Raw genomic sequence first — 23,634 nt, 5'->3', positions numbered from 1 at the left:
TTGCATTGGACCAATCGGTGCAGAGGGGGGAGGGATCTGCAGCAAATTCAGCACGAGCGACCTGCTGCGGCGGTAAAGAGAACGGGCGTCGCAGCCAAACGCACGAGACCGAACCGAACCCTCCTCCCTGCCTGCCGCTGTTCAGTCGGTAAGCCCGTCTTTACTCTATACACAGAGGCATAGCGCACACTTAACCAACTAACACATTTGAGAAGCGGGTTACGTTTTCATTTTCAAACAGTTCGACTTTTCGAGCCATACCGTTGGTCGGATAATGTAATGTTAATCCTTGGTTTATCTGTTTTATTGTAGATTGATGGATGTAGAGTAAGACTTAAGTAACGTTACAAATGCTTTCTTGTTGCATGTACCATGTTGTGGATACTAGTGAGGGGTGGTAATTGTTTATTGTCTAGTGGTAGGCTGTACACCGTGTATTGATTGAATGTATTGCCGTGTGTCTACCACCCAAGGCCATTTCATCGATACTCAATCATCGCATTGCTTGTTGTTTGCAATCACACATGCTCGAGACATTGCGGTGAATTTCTTGTCCTTGAAATAATGGCAAAGGCGTGCGCTCTTCCCCGCATAATGTGCATCAATGAGGTAGATTATAGTAGTAGTAGTCCTACCATATATGCACCCTACACGCATCCCACTTGTTATTTCGTTTTTTCTCTCGTGTGTGTGTGTGTGTGTGTGTGTGTGTGTGTGCGTGTGTGTGTGTGTGTGTGTGTGTGTGTGTGTGTGTGTGTGTGTGTGTGTGTGTGTGTGTGTGTGTGTGTGTGTGTGTGTGTGTGTGTGTGTGTGTGTGCGCGCGCGCGTGCGTGTGCGTATGCATCTGTTCAACTAGACAATGAGAAATAATGTAAAAAGTGAAACCTTTTATAAATCAAATCTTATATTTAAATTGTCAAATGATGATATAATAACCTATATTAATTCATAGTACCTCCCCTCATCCCATTTCTACTGCACTTTGCCGTTCTCTCGATCTCTCCCTCTTCCTGTAGAAAAATATATGATTAAACGTATTCATCTCAATGTATTTATCCCATGCATTAATGCCATTTGCAAATCTCTTTTGATAGCACACTATTGCATTTCTAGCCTCTGGGATTCAGTAAGTCTGTTTCCACTGATTTCTAGTAAGCGTTGCATTAATTGCATCTCAATAATTAAAGACCTTTTAAGTCTGCCTGACCAAATTAAATGTGTTGATTCTGCAGACTGCACAAATAAGTACCTATAACTGCATGTTCTCTCACCAAAGGCTAACTTTATACTGAAGCCGCAAAAAAAGCAAAAGCAGAAGCAAATCAGGGGAATTATTTTTGTTTCTGACTCACTTCTGCCATAGACCCAATGACACCATTGCTATGTGATGTTCAGAGAATTCACAAGTATAATAGGATATAGAACGTTTATTAAATCCTTGATTGGCTTGCTGATATGAATGTAAGTTGAAGCTTGGATATCATTTCAATTGATTATTTGTAATAGTAGTAGTAATAGTGGTAAGTCGTTTTAGGAGCTGCTACGAGTGATGTGTTATAGGTAATTGTGTTGACACTGGCACTGTCATCTCTAGTAATCACTGGTAAGGGCGACCTTAAGGAAACTCAAATACTGACGCACACACAAACACACACAAATGCACGCAGTGTAAGTCAGGAGTCTGTGTTTCCTATGCATAAGCTGCAGTCGTGAATCCACAGGAGATTAGTTCAAATCTGGCAAGAGAGTGTGAGATCATGTATGTTTTTCTGTAAACTATGAGTAGTTCAGAGCATACGTGGTCCAAATAACTAAATGCACCCATTCAGATCTCGTATTATTTCTCCTCATTAATAAAGCTAGTCAATAAAAACAAAGATGTAGGTTTAATCCTCACATATATCAGTAAACCAGTGTTGTGCAAAACTCTCTTGGCCAAAACTGCTGCCGAAGACCACTGCCCAGCATTACAAAGTCAAAAGTAAATAGACAGATGATAGATGAGGAAATAACAACAACAGTTAAATTCAAAGTGCAGTGCTTTTTTATAATAAAATGTCGTTAACCTTAGTTATTACCCAATATCATTTCTAAATCAGGGATACTCTTATTTTGTAGAACGTAAATCACAAGCATCAACCTTTTAGTTGCAACAATTGTGGACCTCTGTGAAGTAAATAGAAGAAAGAGACACTTTATTAGGGTTTTAAACTGTTTCAGCACCCAGTCAAAGAGGAGTCAGATCAGTGGTGATAGCACAAACATAAACACGTACACACACGTACACACAAGCTTCATTGTCTTGGAATTGATTTATCGATGAATTGGTGCCTCACCGGAGTGGACACGTCATTAGACCGAGGGGATCTGAGAGATTCACCTCATTTCATCATCCTATCTCTAACCGACTCTCTCCCTGCCCCTATCTCAGAGAATGAGAGTAGGACGGTGAAGTAGCGGTGTAATACCCCTGTTTGTCCCCAATCTGACACCATGGCTGCAGTGGTGAATTCTCTTGTGAATTCTCACCATTCAATGCAAGTTGTTCTCTTAATTTTCTGCCTTGTTATCCGCGCTGTCGGTTTCAACCGCCTCTTAATTTTCTGGATATACAGCAACTCACCACACCCCACCAGCACACTTCCCATTACACAACCATCTATCTTCCACTATCTGTTTCTAGGGTCTGAACACGCCCCCTTTGTATTGCCCTGGCCCTATGTACCGGATTCTCTACGATGCTTTCTTTCTTACTGCACCTCTATTCTGATCTCCATTATTCTTCTCGAATCCCTGCCACTTTCTCGCTTCCTCTTCCCCTCTCTATTCCTCTCTACCTCCGCCCCCCTATTCCCCACTGAGGGGTAGTTGGTTTTAACCTTTCCTGGGCGCGGTGTCTCTGTGGTCTTTAGTCCATCTTAGAAGCCTCCAGTCTTTTCACTTTTACCACTGACCCCAAATAGAGGCCGATCCAATTACTGCTCAAACCTCCCTCCCACAGTCCCACAGCACTTAAGCTATTGGTGTGGGGTCTGTGTGTGTGTGTGTGTGTGTGTGTGTGTGTGTGTGTGTGTGTGTGTGTGTGTGTGTGTGTGTGTGTGTGTGTTTGTAAGGTAGTTTGTACGATTGTGTCGTACATGTGTTTTTGCCTGGTACACAAGCATGTATGTGTGTGTGTGTGTGTTTGTGTGTGTGCCAATGCTGGTTGTTCAGATCAGTCTACCATTCTTCGGCGTGACACGGGAGGTCGTTGGGTAACACGGCTGGTTCCGTAACATGGATGCCAGCTTTTGATTCAGACCTGGAATTTTCTAATCATCTGTCTCTTTGTGTGCTTGACTGTCTTTGCCTTTGCCTTCTGACATATTGGCCTGTCTGGTGGCCTGTCTGCTGGTCGGTTGGCTTGTTGGCCCTGTCTGTTGGTCAGTTGGCTTGTTGTCCTGTTGGCCTGTTAATTAGCCTGTTGGCTTGGTGACCTGTTGGCCGGTTGGGATCCCTATTGCCCTGTAGACTGTTAGCCAGTCTCGTTCTATTCCTCCTGTCCCAAGTTAAACCAGACCTACGGGTCATTCTGGTTAAAACAAGGTTAGCCCTGTCCCTCCCAAATTGTTATCCCTTTGCTCGTTCTCTCTTTCTCTGTCTCTCTGTCTCTCTGTTTCTCCCTCTCTCACGCATGCACAAACACCAGTCTCATGCTTGCTGGTCCCTGTGGGTCAGTCTTTTAACGGTGACTAATGAGAGGTTGACCCCGTCTTGACCTGTAGATATTGTAGGTCAGCACCCAGGGACTTGTCGATAGATTGCTTATTGCCTAACTAGAATGTCATGCATTAGGTTCAGTAGGTGAATTGCTTGAGGTAGAGGCAGTGGTTGCAAACTGTGACTGCATGGACACTAATACATGTATTTTTGTCTTTGAAAAGAAGAGAAAGAGTGCAAATCATCCGTATTTATAGTTCCTTCTTACTGGGGCAACTATTGATCCTTTTGAATAATTAATTGAAAAGGATTGCCCAACTGTTATTACCAGTTGTCTTTTTATTTACATTGTATTCCGGCAATAGAAGTTAATATTCATGACCATATGTTGCCTCCAGGTTTGAGTCGTTATGGTTTGTGTGTGTTTGTTAGGGTAACCCTAACCCTTAATCCGTATGACCTGTTAAGTGCATAAAATCAATGTTTTAACCAAGAGAAAAATGCATACACAAACACACACACACCAGCACCCCCCCCCCCCCCCCCCCCCACACACACACACACACACACACACACACTGAGAGACACAGAAAGTGTTTTATAGAAATAATGCATTGTATAGAAATTTCATGTTTATACAAAAGTGTCCTCTGAGCCATAAGCTATGTTTTCAGTTGGAAGATCAAGTGTGACAGAAGATTGAACAAAGCAGCTGAGTTCCTGGAAAGATTCCATAATTTATTCAACAGGAAAACACCAATGGGAGAATTCCAGCTGTTTGCTTTTGGCTTTCAAAATTAGTAATGATTTTTATTTATTTATATATGTATCTTTGAGTGAGAAATTAGAACCAATGTTCGCTCCTGTTATTCCCTATTCACGAAATCTAGACCAATTGTGTTTTACACAGTTGTATTACACATTTACGCATGATTTCATTTTCTGACACGATATTCTCTGTTTACCTTTTTATAGTGATTTGAAGCATGTGGCTTAACATATGCTGGCTGGCAGCTAATGGCTTTGTCCCCTGGATTATTTCAAAGAAAGTCTGGGGACAATTCTTTGTAGATGTTGTTTTATTATTGATTTGCGTGATATCAGTCAGAAGAACAGTCCTGATAGGGGGTAAATTGAAAACATACCGATTTTAGACTAAGTGCAGTTAAATGTACTGGTTAGTCAGATAGATTGTGTTGTGAAGTAACCTGCAATGATAGCAAGATGTTGACAACGATCACAACTGGCTGTTTGGAAGGTAATTCTAACTCCACCTGCGAGTCCACTGCGGCCGAAAAGTGAGCTAAGGAGTGAGCATAAGCCAAGTGTGGTACTGCTCCGATAGGGTTACCAGGAGAAGGGAGCCGGCCATATGTCTTCTTTTGCAGAATGATTGTGTGTTTGTGTGTGTGTGTATATGTGTGTGCAATGTGTGTGTGTGTGTGTGTGTGTGTGTGTGTGTGTGTGTGTGTGTGTGTGTGTGTGTGTGTGTGTGTGTGTGTGTGTGTGTGTGTGTGTGTGTGTGTGTCTATGTTTGTTTGTGTGTGTCTGTCGAACAAATTATAGCAATGGGGACAGGAACTGACAGAACTAGAGCAGGTGCGAAGAGCCTCGGTAATGTGAGAGAAAATGCTGAATATTGTGTGTGTGTGTGTGTGTGTGTGTGTGTGTGTGTGTGTGTGTGTGTGTGTGTGTGTGTGTGTGTGTGTGTGTGTGTGTGTGTGTGTGTGTGTGTGTGTGTGTGTTTGTGTGCATGTGTGTGTAAAAGGAAGATAAAGTGTATCTGCCCAATGTGGAAGTAGGAAGTTACCTTTGGAAAAAAAAAAGTCTGGCTGGTCAATTCAGTTTATAAAATAAAAAAAGGTTATCGATTTCAGCCCCCACGGTAATTCTGTGTGTGTGTGTGTGTGTGTGTGTGTGTGTGTGTGTGTGTGTGTGTGTGTGTGTGTGTGTGTGTGTGTGTGTGTGTGTGTGTGTGTGTGTGTGTGTGTACGTGCGTGCGTGTGTTTCAGAACCATGCATTAGGATGTTCATTGTAAATAAATTCGCTGACTTCCAAAGCGACCCGTCCCACGGTTTTGGGTTTAAATGGCAACAGGGATTAGTACGTGCCTTGTGGATGACGTCACGTCCTAATTGTCAAAATGTCAAATGCCCATCTATTCTCTGTGAGAATTAGGATTACAGGGGGGGCTTAACAGACGCTTTTTAAAGGCCACTGAGTTTAATCGCACGGAATTAATCAAGTTGTCAGGATTTAACAGGGGCAACTTAAAACCCTGACAGGACATAAGCCATATTGTGTGCTGCTGGTCACGAGAGAGCGATCTAAAGTCCCAATTTAGGTTGCCTTGTGTTTTACCTTCTGGGATTTCTTCAATGCGTAATTCCAGTCTCAAAGTTTAGCGCCAAAGTCCAGCGCCCAGTCAACCAGCCATACAGGTACTGGGTGGGATACTCTCACTGGCCCTGTGCCATCCATCCAAAGGTCACCACGGTGTCCCCTTTAAAGGTAATAGTCAACCACCCATGTCGGCCTTATCTACACACACAAACACACTCAATCACCAGGGCACACACACACGCAGTCCCTACCACATGAACACCTGACCCGGCGGCATGTTTGGGTCTTTCCTCACATAAGACGGGTTGTCCCCCTCTCGAAAGGTTCAGCTCCCACAACTCAGAAGGTCAAGATGGAAAATTGTACCTCCCTCTACATCCCTGCCAGCTGCTGTTGTTCTTTTGATCTATCTTTCTTTATTTCCTTCTGTCTTTCTTTCCCAGCACGTCTAGCGGTATCATGACAAGACATGTAACTTTTGATAACTTGCCCTTGTGTTGTTGACGTGCATGTGTACCGGTAGTGGAATTAGTTGTATAGCATTACTCATGAAGAATAACACAATCTGCTTCAACAGAGAACATTACATTTTGTTCCATCAGTTTGACATGTACTCCAAATAACTTTTTTTTAAATTGAGCAAATCTTCATATAATGTTGATGGGAGAGTGTGTGTATGTATATGTGTCAGTGTTTCCCCCAGCACTGTGTTGTTAAGGCGGCCGCCTTAACAACAATAGGGTCCCACCTTGACTACCTTTTTTTTATAATTTTTTTTTAATTATTATGCATTAACATACTTCCATCAGGTGTAAAAAATAAAGATCAATAAGGCATCGGTAATACTGTTCACAACACTGGTCGTGCCATAAAGCTTTTTGAATTGAATTGAAACGGAGCCCCCCCCCCCCCCCCTTGCTCCTTGACCACCTTGACTAAGACATTTACTGGGGGACACACTGTGTGTGTATATATGTTAGGGATAATGTATAGAACACCGGTCATTATCGGGAAAATAAGCCCTTTCAGGGCGTAGCAAGACACCTCCGCTGCGTGTCGGTGTCTTGCTACGCCCTGAAAGGGCTTATTTTTGGTAACGACCGGCGATGTTCTATATTTTATCCCGCTTATAACACAGCTACTTGCCTAAACAAATAAATAACTTCATGGTGTGTCTTATTACAATTTATTTGTAACCAGCATTCGTAGTGTTGATCAGCAGAGAAATAGTCAGCCAAAGACGTTGACGTCGCTTAGCAACCGAAGACCCTCGGGTTGACAAGTTACCAGACTACTTGCGCGGTGATACCAAAGACGTCATTAGGGGCAAAATATCCTTTGTTTCCCTTCACAGCCGTCAATTATTAGCATCGGTGAATTATCAAATATAATTCACCGCCGGTATTTGTCAAGGGCCCATGCAAGTGAACGGAGCGTTCCACGGCATTGAGAAGAGCCATGTATGTATATATATATATATATATATATATATATATATATATATATATATATATATATATATATATATATATATATATATATATACATATATATATATATATATATATATATATATATATATATATATATATACATATATATATATATATATATATATATATATATATATGTGTGTGTGTGTGTGTGTGTGTGTGTGTGTGTGTGTGTGTGTGTGTGTGTGTGTGTGTGTGTGTGTGTGTGTGTGTGTGTGTGTGTGTGTGTGTGTGTGTCTATATATATTCCCATAGTTCAGCATTGTTGTTGCTAATCGCTTCACTCCCTGTCCTGGTGGGTGTGTCAGAGGCCTCCGAGCTGGTCAATAGGACAGTGCACAGCAGGTCCAGGCAAAAATAACGTATTTGTTCAGCTCTCTGCTCTCTGTGTTTTGGTTGACACTCAGGTACAATGACTACTGTAGCCTCCTATAGCCTCAATGTAACGCAGCGAGCTAGCAGATTCTAGTTCAGAGTCGGGACCTTCCACTGGCCTGGGCTACTATGTTTACAGGAAAAAAAGGCTTGTCACTAGTAGACAACAGAACAAATGGTCTCTTCTTCTGCCTCTATTTATTTCCCTCTCCCTCTATTCCGCTGTCTCTCTAAACCACATTCAAAAATGGACTGTTTAATTTGTAGTTATTTCATAACCAAATAGTCTATGGACTTTCTTGCCTCCTGCAGGGGCCGCACTTATAGTGGTCTATATTTTCTCTCATGTGCGCTCTCGCCTCCCTAAACTTATTTCCGTTACCAAGAGAAGAACATGGTTCTCTGCAAGCGTTGCCTGGCAACGACAGATGCAAAGTAGCGCAGTGTTGACATAAACACCTGACTCGGGGCATGTCTTTTGGAGGTATGGAAGCCCATGCAAAATGGAGAGCTGGAGAGTGCTGTGTTAGAAAGGGGGACCGAACGAGGGATGAATGGAGGGATGAGAGAGGGAGATGTTTGGGAACTCAATAATTTACTGCACAAGCAGCCACAATCTGGTATGCACACAGACACACACACACACACATACACACACCTAAGCAGACACACAATCGTCAACCTATACACACATTCATGCAAGTTCATGCACATGAGCATACACAATTTCACACACACATTCACACACACACACACACACACACACACACACACACACACACACACACACACACACACACACACACACACACACACACTCACTATTCAACACATCCCACAGAAACCCACATGCAAATGGCATTAGAACCAGGCATAGATGTGCATGCATAGATCCACTCAGTCAAGCAGATTCGAAAGATTAAGACGGATTTAACTAAGATGTTAATGGTCATGAAATATGTGTGAGTTCATTGAGTGAATGTGCTCTGAACAGCAATCCGGACTGCAGCCGGCAGTGCATATTGCGGTGGTTACCGCGCAATCATGCTATTTATCGGTCTCTCACTCACACTTATTCTCGCACACCCTCCATCTCATTCTGTCCAACTGCTATTATTTCCTCACCACTGCAGACCTATAAACTCAATATCGTGTGGATAAGAATCACACTTTACTGTTGTGTGTGTTTGTCTGTGTCTGCCCTTTTGTTTGCATGCATGTACACCAATATCTTGACATCATGAACATTGAACACCTCAGATAAAATGTTATGAAAAACATTCTCGTAATATTTTTCTATGCATCCTGCTGTGCTTTCTCTAGCTGTATGTCAACAGTTTCCTCCATTCGCATTTAACACAAAAGTTCCTTTTGTCTGCCAACAATTCAATAACACAATGTAATAATTATGGAGGTGGATGGATTGACTCATTGATCATTGATCATAGTTGCATATCTCTCTCTGTGCCTCTCTCCTGTGTCTCTCCCCCAGCTCTCTCTGGTCTGTCCTTCATCATGTGTATCCCGGGCTGTGTGTCCGCTCCTCCCTTCCCCCTTCTCCTCCTCCTCCTGTTGCTGGGCTACGGTTGCCATGCGGCCGACATTCCGGAAGACGCCACGGCAGAGTTCTCGGTCAGGCTGTACCACCGGCTGCAGGCGGCGGGGGGCAGCGACTCCAACATCATCTTCTCCCCACTGAGTGTGGCGGTGGCCCTGGGCATGATGGAGCTGGGGGCCAGGGGAGCCTCGCTGGAGGAGATCCGCCAGGCGGTGGGCTTCAGCCAGCTCCCAGCAGGTGAGAGATGCTGGTGGCCTGCCAGGCACTGCAGATCTGTCTCTGTGCGCTCCCAATCAGCTCAGCGCAGGGATTACGGGAGGAGGAGGTGTACTGGAGGGGATTATCGAGAGTAATGAGAGTGATGGAACCTGACCTTTGATATCCACCACCGGGAAAGGAAAATCATACTCCATCCGGGGATAGGCCATATTTACAAATCACGATATATGTGTCGCTGTTTCTGATTTAGTTTGTACATATTTGTGTTCATAAGATGTGAAGAATTACAAAGTCTCAATCAAGAGAGCCTCAGAGTTCTGGCTAAATCACTCACTGTGCTTAAATAGTTGAAAATTTTGAAAAAAAAAATCTATATGTTTTTTTTTCTTGTTCTATGTGCGTGTGCTGCAGACGAGGAGTTCTCTCTGCTCCACAACCTGACGTCTGCCATGTCAGACGACGATGGACACTACATTGTCCGATTGGCCAACAGCCTGTACCTCCAGGAGGGCATGGCCTTCAACCCAGAGTTCCTGCATCTGATGAGGAAGTACTTCAGGGCAGAGGTGGACACGGTGGACTTCAGCGAATCAGCAGCCGTCGCCGACCAGATCAACAGCTGGGTGGAGAACCACACTGAAAGTAAGACAGAGAGAGATGTGCCCGGAGAAGAACGAGCAGAGAGAGAGAGATAGAGGGGGGGGGGGGGGGGGGGGGGGGAGCCAGAAAGAGGGGGAAAGAGTGAGGGAGTAAACAAAACCCTGATTGGAGGAAGTGAGGAAGACTCAGACATGGATGTGGATGCTCAGATAAGATGGTCTCGGAAATTTACACTAAACCCTACATGCCACATTGTACCTTGGCATGATGATTATGTATCCCTTCAGTTGAGTTTTGAATTTTTTTGTCTGCCATGATTATTGTCCTTGTTGGCATTGGCGTGTGCAAACTTTAGGGAAGATCTCAATGGTAGTTGGGTCTATTCAGCGTCACTTTGTGACATTGTGATGTTATTGTGTTCAACCTTAGGCAAGATCCATAAGCTGCTGTCGGCGGAGGACTTCAGCAGCATGACCCGGCTGACCCTGGTGAACGCTGTGTACTTCCGGGGCTCCTGGAGGAACCAGTTCAGACCAGAAAACACCAGGACCTTCTCCTTCAGCCGGGACGACGGCTCAGAGGTCCAGACCCTCATGATGTACCAGCAGGGAGACTTCTCCTACGGTACAATACCAACTTCAGAATCCCTACAATGGAAACTAGATGCCACTAAATGTGACACATTTTATATACAGTAAAATTGCACATCAGTTTGGTTCCGGAAGTGAAAATCTCATTCATTCTCTGCATAGAGGTTTTGATTATTAGCCATAATGTCTTAACCATCAAAGGCTTACTTACTACGAGCAAGAAGATTGTGAAATGATGGTATATTATCCTGTAGAGTTAAAGAAAGGTATTATGAAAAACATTGCAATGCTCTTTACTACCTACAATCCTGAAGTGCAACAGGACGTCTCTGATTGGTTGGGCGCATTTTTACTATGGAAGAAGGACTGCTACTACTGAACCCTGTGATCGTTTACTGCTGAGCCACCATGAATTCCCTTTCTGACATGATGCAGTTTTTTTAGAGATGAGGACAAGAGTGGCATGTACTGGAGTAAAGTGTTTGTGAGGGCCAGTTTGTGGGTTATGTATGCCAGTATGAAAGAGAAGACATACCAGGCCTTAGTTAGTTTTGCAGGCTGGCTAGTTAGGTAGCTAACATGAGTCTTAATAATTGTAAGTCTTTGTAACAACAAAGACTTATGGAAAGTTAGAGAACTATAATTAGTTTAGTTAGCTGTAGATAAAATGAACTGTAAATGTTGTAAAGACAAGATAGCTAACATTAGGTAATTTAAATAGTTTTATGGTCACGGATCATTAGTCGGATAATTGGTTTGGTTCCAGGCTTAAAACTTTAACATTTTTCTGAAAATGTAATGGAGAGAATGAATGGGAAATTTACTTTAGGGACCGGAGCCATTCAAAAGGGGCAATTACTGGTGAGCTCTATAAAGGGCTTGTATATCAGCATGCATTATGGGAATTTTTGTCAGTGACAGTCTGCCATATTGAGAGGACTCAAGAGAGCTGTAGTACTGTGAAATCCTAAATCAACGGAAATATACCGTCACTTCACAGTTTCACACAACTATTTCTCCCGATACTGACAAATCTCTTCATGATTAGTAACTAAACAACGATCAAAAACTATTACTATCAACACAAATACAATGCCCCTTTTGGTTCCAAAATTGAAGCAGTCATTGCGATGTGAGGTCGGGATGGAAGTCCTATATTCAGTTAATAAATCGGTTGAAATTGAGAATAACAGTAGTCACGATTTGTGCTGGTGGAAATCCCAGACTGTTTCAGGTACAAAAGGCTCAAAACACTGAAAATGTATGCATAACACTCTTGTGCTTCCAGCCTATTCTCTGTTTCAATGGGATCTTCCAATGCGAAATGCTACAAAAAGTATTTTTATGTGTCTCTGCAGGCATCATTTGTATTTTCTTTCCCCCGATTCTGGGGATGATTGTTATTTATCAGGAACCAACAGTGATATCCATGTTTCCCTCGATCCTCATCATAAAATAGTATTTAGTCTAATGCCGAGTCCAAAATAATGCTGTAATGACACACTGCGTAGGCGGGTTACAAGCACAAGTAATATCGCTTGTGTGCTTCGTCAAGCATCTTTATATGAATACAAGACGAGGAAACACAGTGAAAAAGAGCAAAGCTATCCCCATGCCTTTTTAATGCTCTTCAATCATGCATTTCTACATGTTCTTACCGTGTATATTCATGGGCAGAAGCATATCAAGCACACCATGCTCTCGTTTGAGCTGAGAACTGAGGTGCCCAGGGCTCTATATTAAACGTCTCCGCAGGGGCCTTGGTTCCCTGGCCTTGTTGAGAAGGTTATTTATCGATATTCTAATCCAGCCTATCCATCCAGGTTGTCAGACATGATTGCAGCTCTCTACCTGGACTCCTGCTCCCTGTGAGACGAGTTGCCTTTCTACAGAGTCATATGTTTCTTCTCGGTGGCCTATCATCTAAAATGTTTCTGGGGGGGGGGGGGGGGGGGGCTTTCTCTACCGTGCTCTGCCAAACTCGGTTACATCAAACCCCCTCCCCCAACCTCCCCACTACTGCACTGCTGCTAAAGTTCTAGCCTTAGAAAGATTTTGGTGCAACATGCGCACACACTCACACACAAAACACACATCCTGCTCAACACACACGTCCTGCATAGGGGAAATTCAGTGTCTTCTTCATTTTGCATTTCTGCATTTGCACGTGTTTGTTTGAATATGTGTGTGTGTGTGTGTGTGTGTGTGTGTGTGTGTGTGTGTGTGAATGTTTGTTTGCTTAGGTGCAAGCCTGGTTGTGTGTATATGTGTGTGTGTGCGTGTTTGTTTTGTGTATTCAAGCGTGTCTTCACGTGCGTGTGCATAAGCGCTTCAGAACAGGGACAGGTCCCTAAAGACGGGGCTGTGTTGGCATTCTTATTCTGGAGTGTGCTCCTGTTCCAGAGTAGAAACTTGGTGGCACACTACGCTGCTACTGTGGCTCAGTGTAACATACAGCTGTTTTCCCGAATACCAACTACCGTCCAGTACTGTACTGTACCTCCTCAGGGATTGCTCCGCTTGTACTAATTATCCAGGGATTGGCTGTGCATGTTCTGTATTGTACTGTGTATTGTATTGATAGTGTGGTTAGTCTACATGACTTGCGTTACAATTTCATGAAGTACTCAAGGTTTAATCTCAATGCTTTACCTGGTTAGATCATTTCTAAAGTGAAAATAATTAGATTCAACATAAAGTAAAGTACCGCTGCGTCCCCATCTGTTCTAGATATGTTTTCTAGGTATCACCTGTTTTAACCCTGCTGTCTCCCCCTCTGCGTTCTAGATATCACCTGTTTTAACCCTGATCCCTCCATCTGTGCTCTAGATATCACCTGTTTTAACCCTGATCTCCCCATCTGTACTCTAGATATCACCTGTTTTAACCCTGATCCCTCTCCATCTGTGCTCTAGATATCACCTGTTTTAACCCTGCTCTCCCCACCTGTGTTCTAGGTGAGTTCAGTGACGGCACCCAGGAGGCGGGCGGGGTGTACCAGGTGCTGGAGATGCCCTACGAGGGGGAGGACATGTCCATGATGATCGTCCTCCCCAGGCAGGAGGTGCCTCTGGCCTCCCTGGAGCCCATCATCAAAGCCGCCCTGCTGGAGGAGTGGGCCAACAACGTCAAGCGGCAGAAGGTGGAGGTGTACCTGCCCCGGTGAGAGAGGGTCAAAATGCACTCAATGCACACCCAGGACAGATATTCACACACACATCCAACTCACATAAACGTTTGTCAGGCATGCAAATATCATTTATCCCACGTTATTATTGTAGGGTTACGTGTGTCTGTTTGTGTGATTTGTGTTGCAAATGGTTATTTTTACCCAAACAATCCACTGACCATTGATCTGTTAAACATGGAGCAGAATCGTAGCAGAGCTCACCTCTGGCCTGGGATGTCCCAGTGTGTGACCACGTAGTCCTGTGGCTACAGGTTCAAGGTGGAGCAGAGGATGGACCTGAAGGAGCCATTGCAGGAGCTGGGGATCAGGAACATATTCACCAAGGAAGCCGACCTCTCCGCCATGACCGGTCAGAACACACACCACTGCACACACACACGTGCACTGAAACCCATACACATGCACAGAAACACCCATACACCCACACATGCACAGAAATAAACGCATGTACGGAAATACACACATATGCAAAGAAACACACGTGCACAGAAATACACATATGGAAGCATATATGTAGCAAAGTTCAAATGGCAATGCAATTTGCAATTTACAATTCAATGAGTCATTGCATTATGCAATTGACAATTCATTCTGCAATTGAATAATTTAATTTGAGAATACGTTATCTAAAGTGTATTTTAAGATGAAAAGTTACAATGAAATCCTCAATTCAATCTGAAAAAGTTCTATCAATAAAATATAATTGACATTTTGGCCAATTTTTTTGAGTGCCTTTATTCAAATGGCAAAGGTAAAGCGTCCCCGTTGTCGCAATGCACTTCGCCACGCTCCGTGTGTTGAAAAATATCTATCTGCAAAACACTTTTTGCAAAAGATTTTGCATTCTATCAGCGAATCGCGTCTGGGCGGTAACTGGATCACTTTCTCATCAGCCCAACCAGTAAGAACAAGGCAGATTTATACTCCTCCGTAAAGTGCTGTACGTAGACATGGAGAGCGGTCTCCGTAGCTCTACGTCCACATATTCAAATACACTTTGAATAATGCATTTTCAAATTACATTATTAAATTGCATAATGAATTGTCAATTGCATAATGTAATGACCTATTTAATTGCAAATTGCATTGCCATTTGCTACATGTATGCTTCCATACACACACATGCACAAAAAGACACACACACACACACTTGAACAGAAACACACACACATGCACAGAACCACACACATAGCACAGAAACACACACACATCCAGAGAAAGACACTACATGCACCGGAACACACACACACATCCACAGAAACACACCGCAAGCAGTGAAACACAAACACATGTATAGAAACACACACACACACACACACATGCACAGAAACACACACACACGCACAGAAACCAACACAAACATGCACATAAACACACATATATGAAAAGAAACACACACACATGCACAGAAACATACACACACATGCACAGCGTCTTACGAATGCCACGCACACACATATATAATGTAAAGCGTGCAGACCATAAATGCACACATACTCGTATATAATAGGTCTTATAGGAAGACAGGGAGTTACAACGTCTTAACTCCCTGTAACCACGAAGTAACCACGGTAACCAAGGTACCTACACTGTGTGGGCAGGTGAGATCTGTCACTCTGTCGGGTAAAAATAGATCCAACAAGAGAAAGAAACGCAACACAATAGAAAAACATGCATAACCATCCAATATCCTCATACATGGATTAAGTATTAGTTTATTACACAAATAATTAAAAACATTATGTGGGAGACAAAGTATGAAGGTTTATTCATTTGTCTAAGATACTTCAGCAGGTGCTGACCTCCTTGTGTTCAGCTATGCCAAATTTAGGCTATCTAAGGGACAGACAGGTGCATATAGGACAGCTAGCCCAAATCGTTTTTCAACAAACCTTTGCTGTAAAATGCAATTATTTCCTTAAGTTTGGAAAGGAAGTTTAAGTCAGAAATTGCCTTCTTTTGTTTTAGTTGTCATGACATAACCTTTTTTTGTTATGCAACATTTTCCACCTGCTATCTATCTTAGCGCTAGCCTAGCCTAGCATTTAGCACTAAAATCATGCATGCTGACTTCTTCTTCATCATTAAGCGCCAATAAATTAAGAAGTAGCAGTAGCAGTCAACTACCAGTCAGTAACCCATGCCATCTTAAAATAAGTTAATTTAAGTCAACTTAGTTACGACCCGTTGCTTGGTCATAGAAAACGCTCTGAATGGATGGACAGAAAAGGCTGTTACACATTATATTCAAGGTCATGCCGGATATCAGCCCGGCTTTTGTTGGGCAGAAATGGGGAACTCGATAAAGAATAAACACAAGGCAAAACAACAGCAATTAATTTTTTTGTTCAAAAGGCAATCAATCGTTCGAAGTGGTCACATCAATCAAGAGCTGTGAAATGAAATGAGGGGAAGGTCACAGCCTGCCTTAAACTGTTTGGTCTTCATCCATCACGGCCGGCCCGGACCACCACGTCAACAGCTGTGGGTGTTTGTAGGTGTCAGAGTGAGTCTCTGTGGGGTGGGGGGAACTGCAGCAAATGTGATGCTGTACATTGGATGACTCATTGGCTTTCCATATGCACTGGCTTAGAGGTTTGAGCTTTTATTCAATTCCAAACAAGGGGCTCCAAATCTGTTGGTCTTTGTTTTAAACAACTGCCAAAGGGAGTTTTTCGGGTGTTCATGAAATTTAACAAAATAATTGACCTGTAACCTTTGTACTGCTATAAACCTGTACTATCCCACGTCTCTGGCTGTGATATACACTCTGTAACCCACATTTCACATCTGGTCCACAAATGCACACAAGCAGTTTGCATTGCTTAATGGTCCTCTAAATCTGCTTTTCCATTTGTGTGGGTATATTTTTCTGTGTGCGGACAGATGGTAAAGACCTGTTCATAGGGAAAGCAGTGCAGAAGGCCTACCTGGAAGTGACTGAGGAAGGGGCGGAGGGAGCTGTAGGATCAGGTAAATCATAACCATCATCAGCAGCATCCTCATCATTACAATTACAATTAGGGCATTTAGCAGGCGCTTTTATCCAATGCGACTTACATCGGTTAATACACACATTGACACACCGGCGGCAGAGTCAACCATGCAAGGCGACAGCCAGCTCGTCAGGAGCAGTTAGGGTTAAGTGTCTTGCTCAGGGACACATGCACACTCAGCTAGGAGGAGCTGGGGATCGAACTAGCAACCTTTCGGTTACATGGCAACTGCTCTACCTCCTGAGCTAAGCTGACCCTTGCTGTCGGCCTAAATTGTGTTTATTTTTTTCAGGCCAATTAGTTTAGAGTTGGTTTGTTTTGATTTAATATGGCTTTAATGTCAATCAAACAAATATTAGTACAATATAATGAAATTCAAAATAGCTCTGCTCTAAGCCGAACTGTCGGCTTAGCTGTCATCATCAACTGTCATCATCAACTCTTTACTAATCTAGAGCAAGGCTCTTTCATGAAATTGAATATTAGATTTTCTTTGTGCTATTATTGTACAACAGGTTATATTCATAACAATATATTACACCGGGGCAGGGCAATTTTTTTTTTTCAGGCCAATTAGTTTAGAGTTGGTTTGTTTTGATCTAATATGGCTTTAATGTCAATCAAACAAACATCAGTACAATATAATGAAATTCAAAATAGCTCTGCTCTCACAACACCACTATAAAATGTACAGTGTGGAAGTGTTTATGGTTATCTGGTTATCACATTACTTTGAGTGGGTTTACCTCGCCATCCCATTCACAGTTGAAATCTCACTAAACACTGCCCCCTTCTGTCTGTTATCAGTAAGCTGTTGAGGATACACAGCTCAAAAAGTGATACTTCTTTATTTTGTTCTTTCTTTCTTGCTTCCCTCCATCCCTCCTATAGGAATGATTGCCTTGACAAGGACTCTGGTGCTGTACCCACAAGTCATGGCCGATCACCCCTTTTTCTTTGTTATCAGAAATCGCAGGACAGGTACGTGTTAACCAACGCATATTCATCACCGATATGTTCAATCAACATTGTGACTGACTGTCGGATCTTTCCAATCGCCAGGATCCATCCTCTTCATGGGCAGGGTCATGACCCCTGAGGTCATCAATCCCAGTGACCAGGACTTCTTCTAACCGGGCTGTGAGGTCATCCCTCACGGCCCGCCCCTTCCTTACCCGGCAGCCAATGATATCCGGACGACACGAGCGCTGCCTGTCCTTTGATGCCATCCTCAGCTGTGTTTTTATACTCTTTATGAGAATATACGACCTGAATGTTATAAATATATATACATATATATTATATATATTGAGATATAATTGACATATAATGTGATTGTGTTTTGATACTGGAAGCTTTAAACACTTGGATACAGGAATTGAAAAGATGTACATACTCTTGGGGGAAGGAATAGGACTGTTTGTACTATAATACGTGTAGCATATCAAACACTGTATTGAGTGAGAGCGTGATATGTAATCCACGCACAGCCCCGTTCACTATGACACATAACACTCTTTCCTATTTCTGTTCTTCACATACAGACACACCCACACGACTTTTCTCTCTTCTTCTCTGTGTGGGCACTTTGAACACAAGCGCTCCAACCAACACGTGCGCCACGTTACAATTATATTCCTGTACATTTGGCTTTCGTGTTACAAGTATACCATACCATAATATTTATTGCAACAAAGAGCATTAAAGAAGTATCCTCAAACATTTCGTCCTTGGTACAATGAATCTTAGTATGTCAACATATATCAACATATATATATATATTTATTTATATGTTCTCAGTGTTTCTAGTTATTCTCTTTTGCAAGCAGTGGGGCCATTGCTAACCTGCTGATGAAATAACATGCCTAACCGCATCCCAGTTATTGAGTAAGCTGCTGGCTGGCCATCACACGGATGACCAGAGGGGCCTGCGTATCTGACACAGGTTGCCATAGAGACGGGTGCATATGGTCGCGATGGAAACGCTATGCCATTTCTTATGATGTACAGTACATACAGCGAAGGAAGTGACGGTGAAACCAGCTACAGTCTTTTACTTCATGAAAACATGAATGGGTTCCAGTAATAAAACATCTATGTGTCTTTTTTCTCTCTGCGATTCCCTCCATTTGTACGCTTACTTGTATAGAATTTGATCAAAGAAATTGAACAAAATATGGGATGGAATTTATGTGTAAAATATTTATTCACTTTAGTGCAGCTAGATTTGGACCTTACATGTAGACCATATAACTACAGGTGAATGTGTTATAGTGCCTTATAAACTGCTTGCCAACTGATACTTTTGTTTCCTCAGAGGCAGGATTGTTGCCTTCACTCACACGTCAATAGACAGCTTGTATCACTACCTTTAGGGCCAGGAAATGGTGTAGCCAAGAGCAAGTGGGCCCAGCATGTTGGAACTTGAATGTGATGGATGGCAATTCATGAATGATATATTAGACGATGAATGCCTCGAAGTCTATTCAATTAACAAATTATTGATGAAATAAGAATAAAACATTTTACATTAATGTATAATAAATAATATATTGGCCTATAAGGTATATTTATAACAATGAATAGGTCAGAATAATTGTTTGCTTGCTAATTACAATATATTCATAAGATATAGCAATTTCACAGTTAAAGTAAATTCCAGTAGTTTGTTAATTGGGTTCATTTTTCCTCAGTCAATATTGAATACGTGTGTAGCTTAATGCGTTCGTTCTTGTATTAATCTATGTTTAATATCAATGAAATATGTGTATATGGTTTCTCAGTCGAGGCTCGCACTCAAAGTACCAAACACAGTCCTGAAAGCAGTCGCTTTATCCTAATGGAAGTCCCTCTCACACCCCTAAAGACGCGGTCCTGGCGACACGCCTAATCACGGTGTTGCCGGGCAACCAGCAGCACCTGGCCCAGGTGACCCTTTGCGCTCCACCCTCTCTCTCGCTCGCTCTCCCTATTTCTCATACACACACGCATGCCAGCGCGGCGGTGTCAGTCTCCCATGGGTGCTGAGCAGGACAGCAGCACCGTCTGAGGAGGGATATTAACCAGAGCCGGAGGCTCCATGGTTAACAGGTCAGCTGGAGAGCTAGACCAGCCTTGGATAATGTACTGAAAGAAGCCAAGAGAATTCACCAGAGCATTGGGACATGTCAGAAAGGTAAGCTGCTAACGCAGGCCGCCATGAATAAGTTAGTATCGCCTCGCCTGCGTTACAACAGCCAAAAGCGAAGCGGGAAATTGAAAAGGACTGATGAATCATCTGCGAATTGAATTCTTAAATGGGTGTTACATCATCCAATGCTTTTGAACCACGCCAGCGTATACAGAGGCAGTCCAGGCAGGTGAAATGACAGTACTGTGAGAGCAAATAACCTACATTAGTTCAGTAGTGACTTTCGCAGGTGTCTGTTTGCTGTTATGGCAACGAGCCCTTAGTCAAAGTAGCCTGCTGGTTCATTGTAACTCTAACCTCTCAATCTGTCCGTCTCTCTCTCTCTCAGTTCCTCAGGTGTGAATACTAGCAGTGGCAGTTTTCCTAAGTCCCACTCCTCCCAGTACTCCGACCTCAGCGTCAAGCACACCCCGCCCTCTGTGGAGCACAGTCCTGACTCTGGAGTCGTTAGTACACCTGTGAGTGTACTACACACACACACACACACACACACACACACACACACACACACACACACACACACACACACACACACACACACACACACACACACACACACACACACACACACACACACACACACACACACACACACACACGGACAGGATTGAATATGCATACGCATACACAGAACCACACATGTGCACACACATCCAATCTCCTAATATATTCTAACACAGCCTCACATAGCCTACATTCTTAAACCAATGCATTGACCTGGTATTTCAAGATGAAACACTCTACCTTATTCTTACTTGTCCTTTAATGTGGCATCCTCCATAAAGCTCTCTGCCTACTCTGCAAAACGGTGATACCACCCTCATGTTTCTGTCCCCTTCTCCTCCTCTGCCTCATCCCTCATCCCTCTATCACCATCTGATTGGCCCGTCACATCACCAACTACGAGACAGTCGATTACATTGTCATTTCTGGAAATCGATGTGGGTGGTTCGAGGTACAGACTGATCCATGTAGTGAAGCAGAGTCTGGGGTGTGAGGTCTGGGCTGTGAGGGGTGGAGTTTCCTGCTCCCTGTTTCCTCATTATCCTCAGATAATCTAGGAAGGAAACTTATTCGCAGAAGTGAATCTTTCAATTAATCTTTCGGAAGTGGATTTTAATAACAGTATCTAGTCTCCTTTGTTAGACTAAACCTAACATAACCTAGTCTTTTGCCTCCTAACCTCTTGCTCCACATCTCCTCCCTTCATCTCCCTGTTCATTCATGACTTGAATTATTAAATTAGTATTTGTTTCAAGTGTATATAAACCATATGTACCTAGTAAGGCTGTTTGTATGTATTTATGTCTGTCATATGTGTATATTAATGTATTTAAGTATGTGGGCTTGTTTGAACGTATGCATGTATGAATGAATGAAAATATGCATGGTATTAAATAAACATGGTACATAAATGGTAAGTAAATAAATAAAATCGTATTTTTCCGCCTTTATAATCATCAATATAATTCCACAGTGCACATGACAGCCTCTCTCATTGTTGGTGTTAGCTTGGTGTTATGCTCATGGGGTCACTGACCAGCAGCAGCAAGGGGTCAGTGGTAGTTGGGCTGTTGCTAGTGGCTAGACTCAGTAACATAGGGAGAGTGAGCTAGGGTTACACACACCACAAATGAGGAGAGAGAGAACCAGAGTGAGGGATGAGTGTGCTGGGGTCAAGCAGATAATTAAGAGAAAAGTACGGGAGATATCTGGTCCAACTCACCACCCCACAGTGCACCACACAGACACCAAGAAAGGAAAGGAAACATCTGTGAACTGGAACTGCGGGATGATCGTTAATGAAAGGGAGAGACAAAGGTCAGAGGGAAATACTGATATTTGGCTGGCTGTGTTGCTGGAAGCTAGATCAGTATGTTTGCTGCTTTTGTCGCTATAGCAGCCCCTTTGTTCCAGCCCAAAACCTTTCATGCTACTTCTGCTCTCTGCTCTTCATGCCCCTGCCTCCACTAGCTGCCATCCAGCCGGTTTCGCTTTGTGTCCTGGCATCGCCTGGAGCAAAGTGATGTCAGAGGGAACCAGCTGACCTGCCCACGGGTGAGAGAAGGTGAGTCCATTCGTGCTCCAGAGAAACAAGGACATTTCACAGGCTGTGAAAAAAAATACACGTGTTTTGTAGGGCAGTGTACTTACAAGTCTTTCAAATCCTTTGGTATTTCCATTTCATTTGCACAAAAAAAAATCGTTTTTCAGTACAGCATCTGTTTGGAAAAGCAAAACCGCTCGATATTTCTTATGGTGAGTGATGATGATGAGGATGATGATGACATCAAACAGGGCCGCCAGAGGAGGAACGGTCAATCCGAGAAGAGGGGGATGTTCTCCAGGAGCGTTGGGGGAGGAGGAGGAGGAGGACAGAGGAGCTGGAGGGGCAGAGATGGGAGGAGAGGCTTCAAGAAAACTGGGAAAACTGTCTGGTGAGTCATTGATTGTGTGTGTCCATGTGTGTGTGTGTGTGTGTGTGTGTGTGTGTGTGTGTGTGTGTGTGTGTGTGTGTGTGTGTGTGTGTGTGTGTGTATGCATGTGCGTGTGTGTGTGTGTGTGTGTATACGTGTGTGCATGTGTGCATGTGTATACGTAAAAAAAATGCTTTCTAGAGAGTGAGGCACTGAGAGATCGATAGGATACCGTCGAAGACAGCGAAGAGAACCGACCCTCAACAGACTCAAAAGATAATCGGACTCTTCCATCTTGCGTTCATATTCTCTCCTCCCAGGAGCTGAATCTGTCCTACCAGGACCTCGGAGATCCATTCCAGCGGGACAACTTCTTTCGGATCCTCCGTCGCCTGATCCGCGTGGAGAAGCTGCAACTGGTGGACAACTCCCTCACCGACCTGAGTTCTGTCTGCCTGCCAAGGTAGACGTCTCAACACCCACAATGCACCAAACCTCCCCCGTCCCCACCAAACGTGAATTACGCAGGTGAAGCTACTCTTCCGCTCGACGTATTCAAAGAAGAGCACGTCCCAGCTTTCTTCACACGTTATTAGCTTTGGTATGCAAACTGGAAAGTTGGAAAAGTGCCCGATCTCTGCCAGCATCATCACGATAAAACCTTTGATACCATAGTGCTCCCACTCAGTAGGCCTACACCTCACCTTAAACAATATTTACCCAACTCCCTCAGTATATCATGGAAGGTGTATTGTTGAAGGGAGATGAGTTGCTACAAAGTTTGACCCTCCCAGAAAAACCCGAAGACCCTACGAACCTAATACACAATCCCACATATATCATACTATTCCAGCTCAACACACATCCCATTAAACAACAGTTTAAATCCCCAATGGTAACTGTAACATTCATCATGCTTCACTACAACAGCCATGTTCCAGATCAAACCGGTTATTAAAGTAA

The 23,634-nt window shown here is 43.3% G+C and overlaps 2 protein-coding genes across 3 annotated transcripts in view; both read left to right on the top strand.

Moving 5' to 3' along the window:
• Window positions 1-2: 2 nt before the first annotated feature.
• serpini1 (serpin peptidase inhibitor, clade I (neuroserpin), member 1) lies at window positions 3-18,784 on the top strand. 2 transcript variants are annotated; one of them, XM_060075336.1, is made up of 9 exons: window positions 3-148; window positions 9,404-9,706; window positions 10,100-10,330; window positions 10,718-10,912; window positions 13,836-14,040; window positions 14,320-14,417; window positions 16,955-17,041; window positions 17,956-18,045; window positions 18,127-18,784. In XM_060075336.1, the coding sequence occupies exons 2-9, from the start codon at window positions 9,427-9,429 to the stop codon at window positions 18,195-18,197; spliced, it is 1,257 nt and encodes a 418-aa protein (XP_059931319.1). In that variant the 5' UTR covers window positions 3-148; window positions 9,404-9,426; the 3' UTR covers window positions 18,198-18,784. The 2 variants fall into 2 exon arrangements, with proteins under 2 accessions (XP_059931319.1, XP_059931320.1); XM_060075337.1 differs by lacking the exon at window positions 3-148 and adding an exon at window positions 1,381-1,461.
• Window positions 18,785-18,943: 159 nt separating this feature from the next.
• LOC132474562 (uncharacterized) overlaps window positions 18,944-23,634 on the top strand; it is a 5,543-nt gene continuing 852 nt past the window's right edge. Inside the window, exons 1-5 of the mRNA XM_060075338.1 lie at window positions 18,944-20,239; window positions 20,583-20,712; window positions 22,229-22,322; window positions 22,553-22,692; window positions 22,992-23,134. Coding sequence (XP_059931321.1) covers window positions 20,229-20,239; window positions 20,583-20,712; window positions 22,229-22,322; window positions 22,553-22,692; window positions 22,992-23,134 — 518 coding nt within the window. The 5' untranslated portion in view covers window positions 18,944-20,228. The remainder of the gene's footprint in view (window positions 20,240-20,582; window positions 20,713-22,228; window positions 22,323-22,552; window positions 22,693-22,991; window positions 23,135-23,634) is intronic.

The sequence above is a fragment of the Gadus macrocephalus genome, chromosome 16 (assembly GCF_031168955.1).
Source record: "Gadus macrocephalus chromosome 16, ASM3116895v1".
NCBI lineage: Eukaryota > Metazoa > Chordata > Actinopteri > Gadiformes > Gadidae > Gadus > Gadus macrocephalus.
This window is presented reverse-complemented; position numbering and strand designations above follow the sequence as displayed.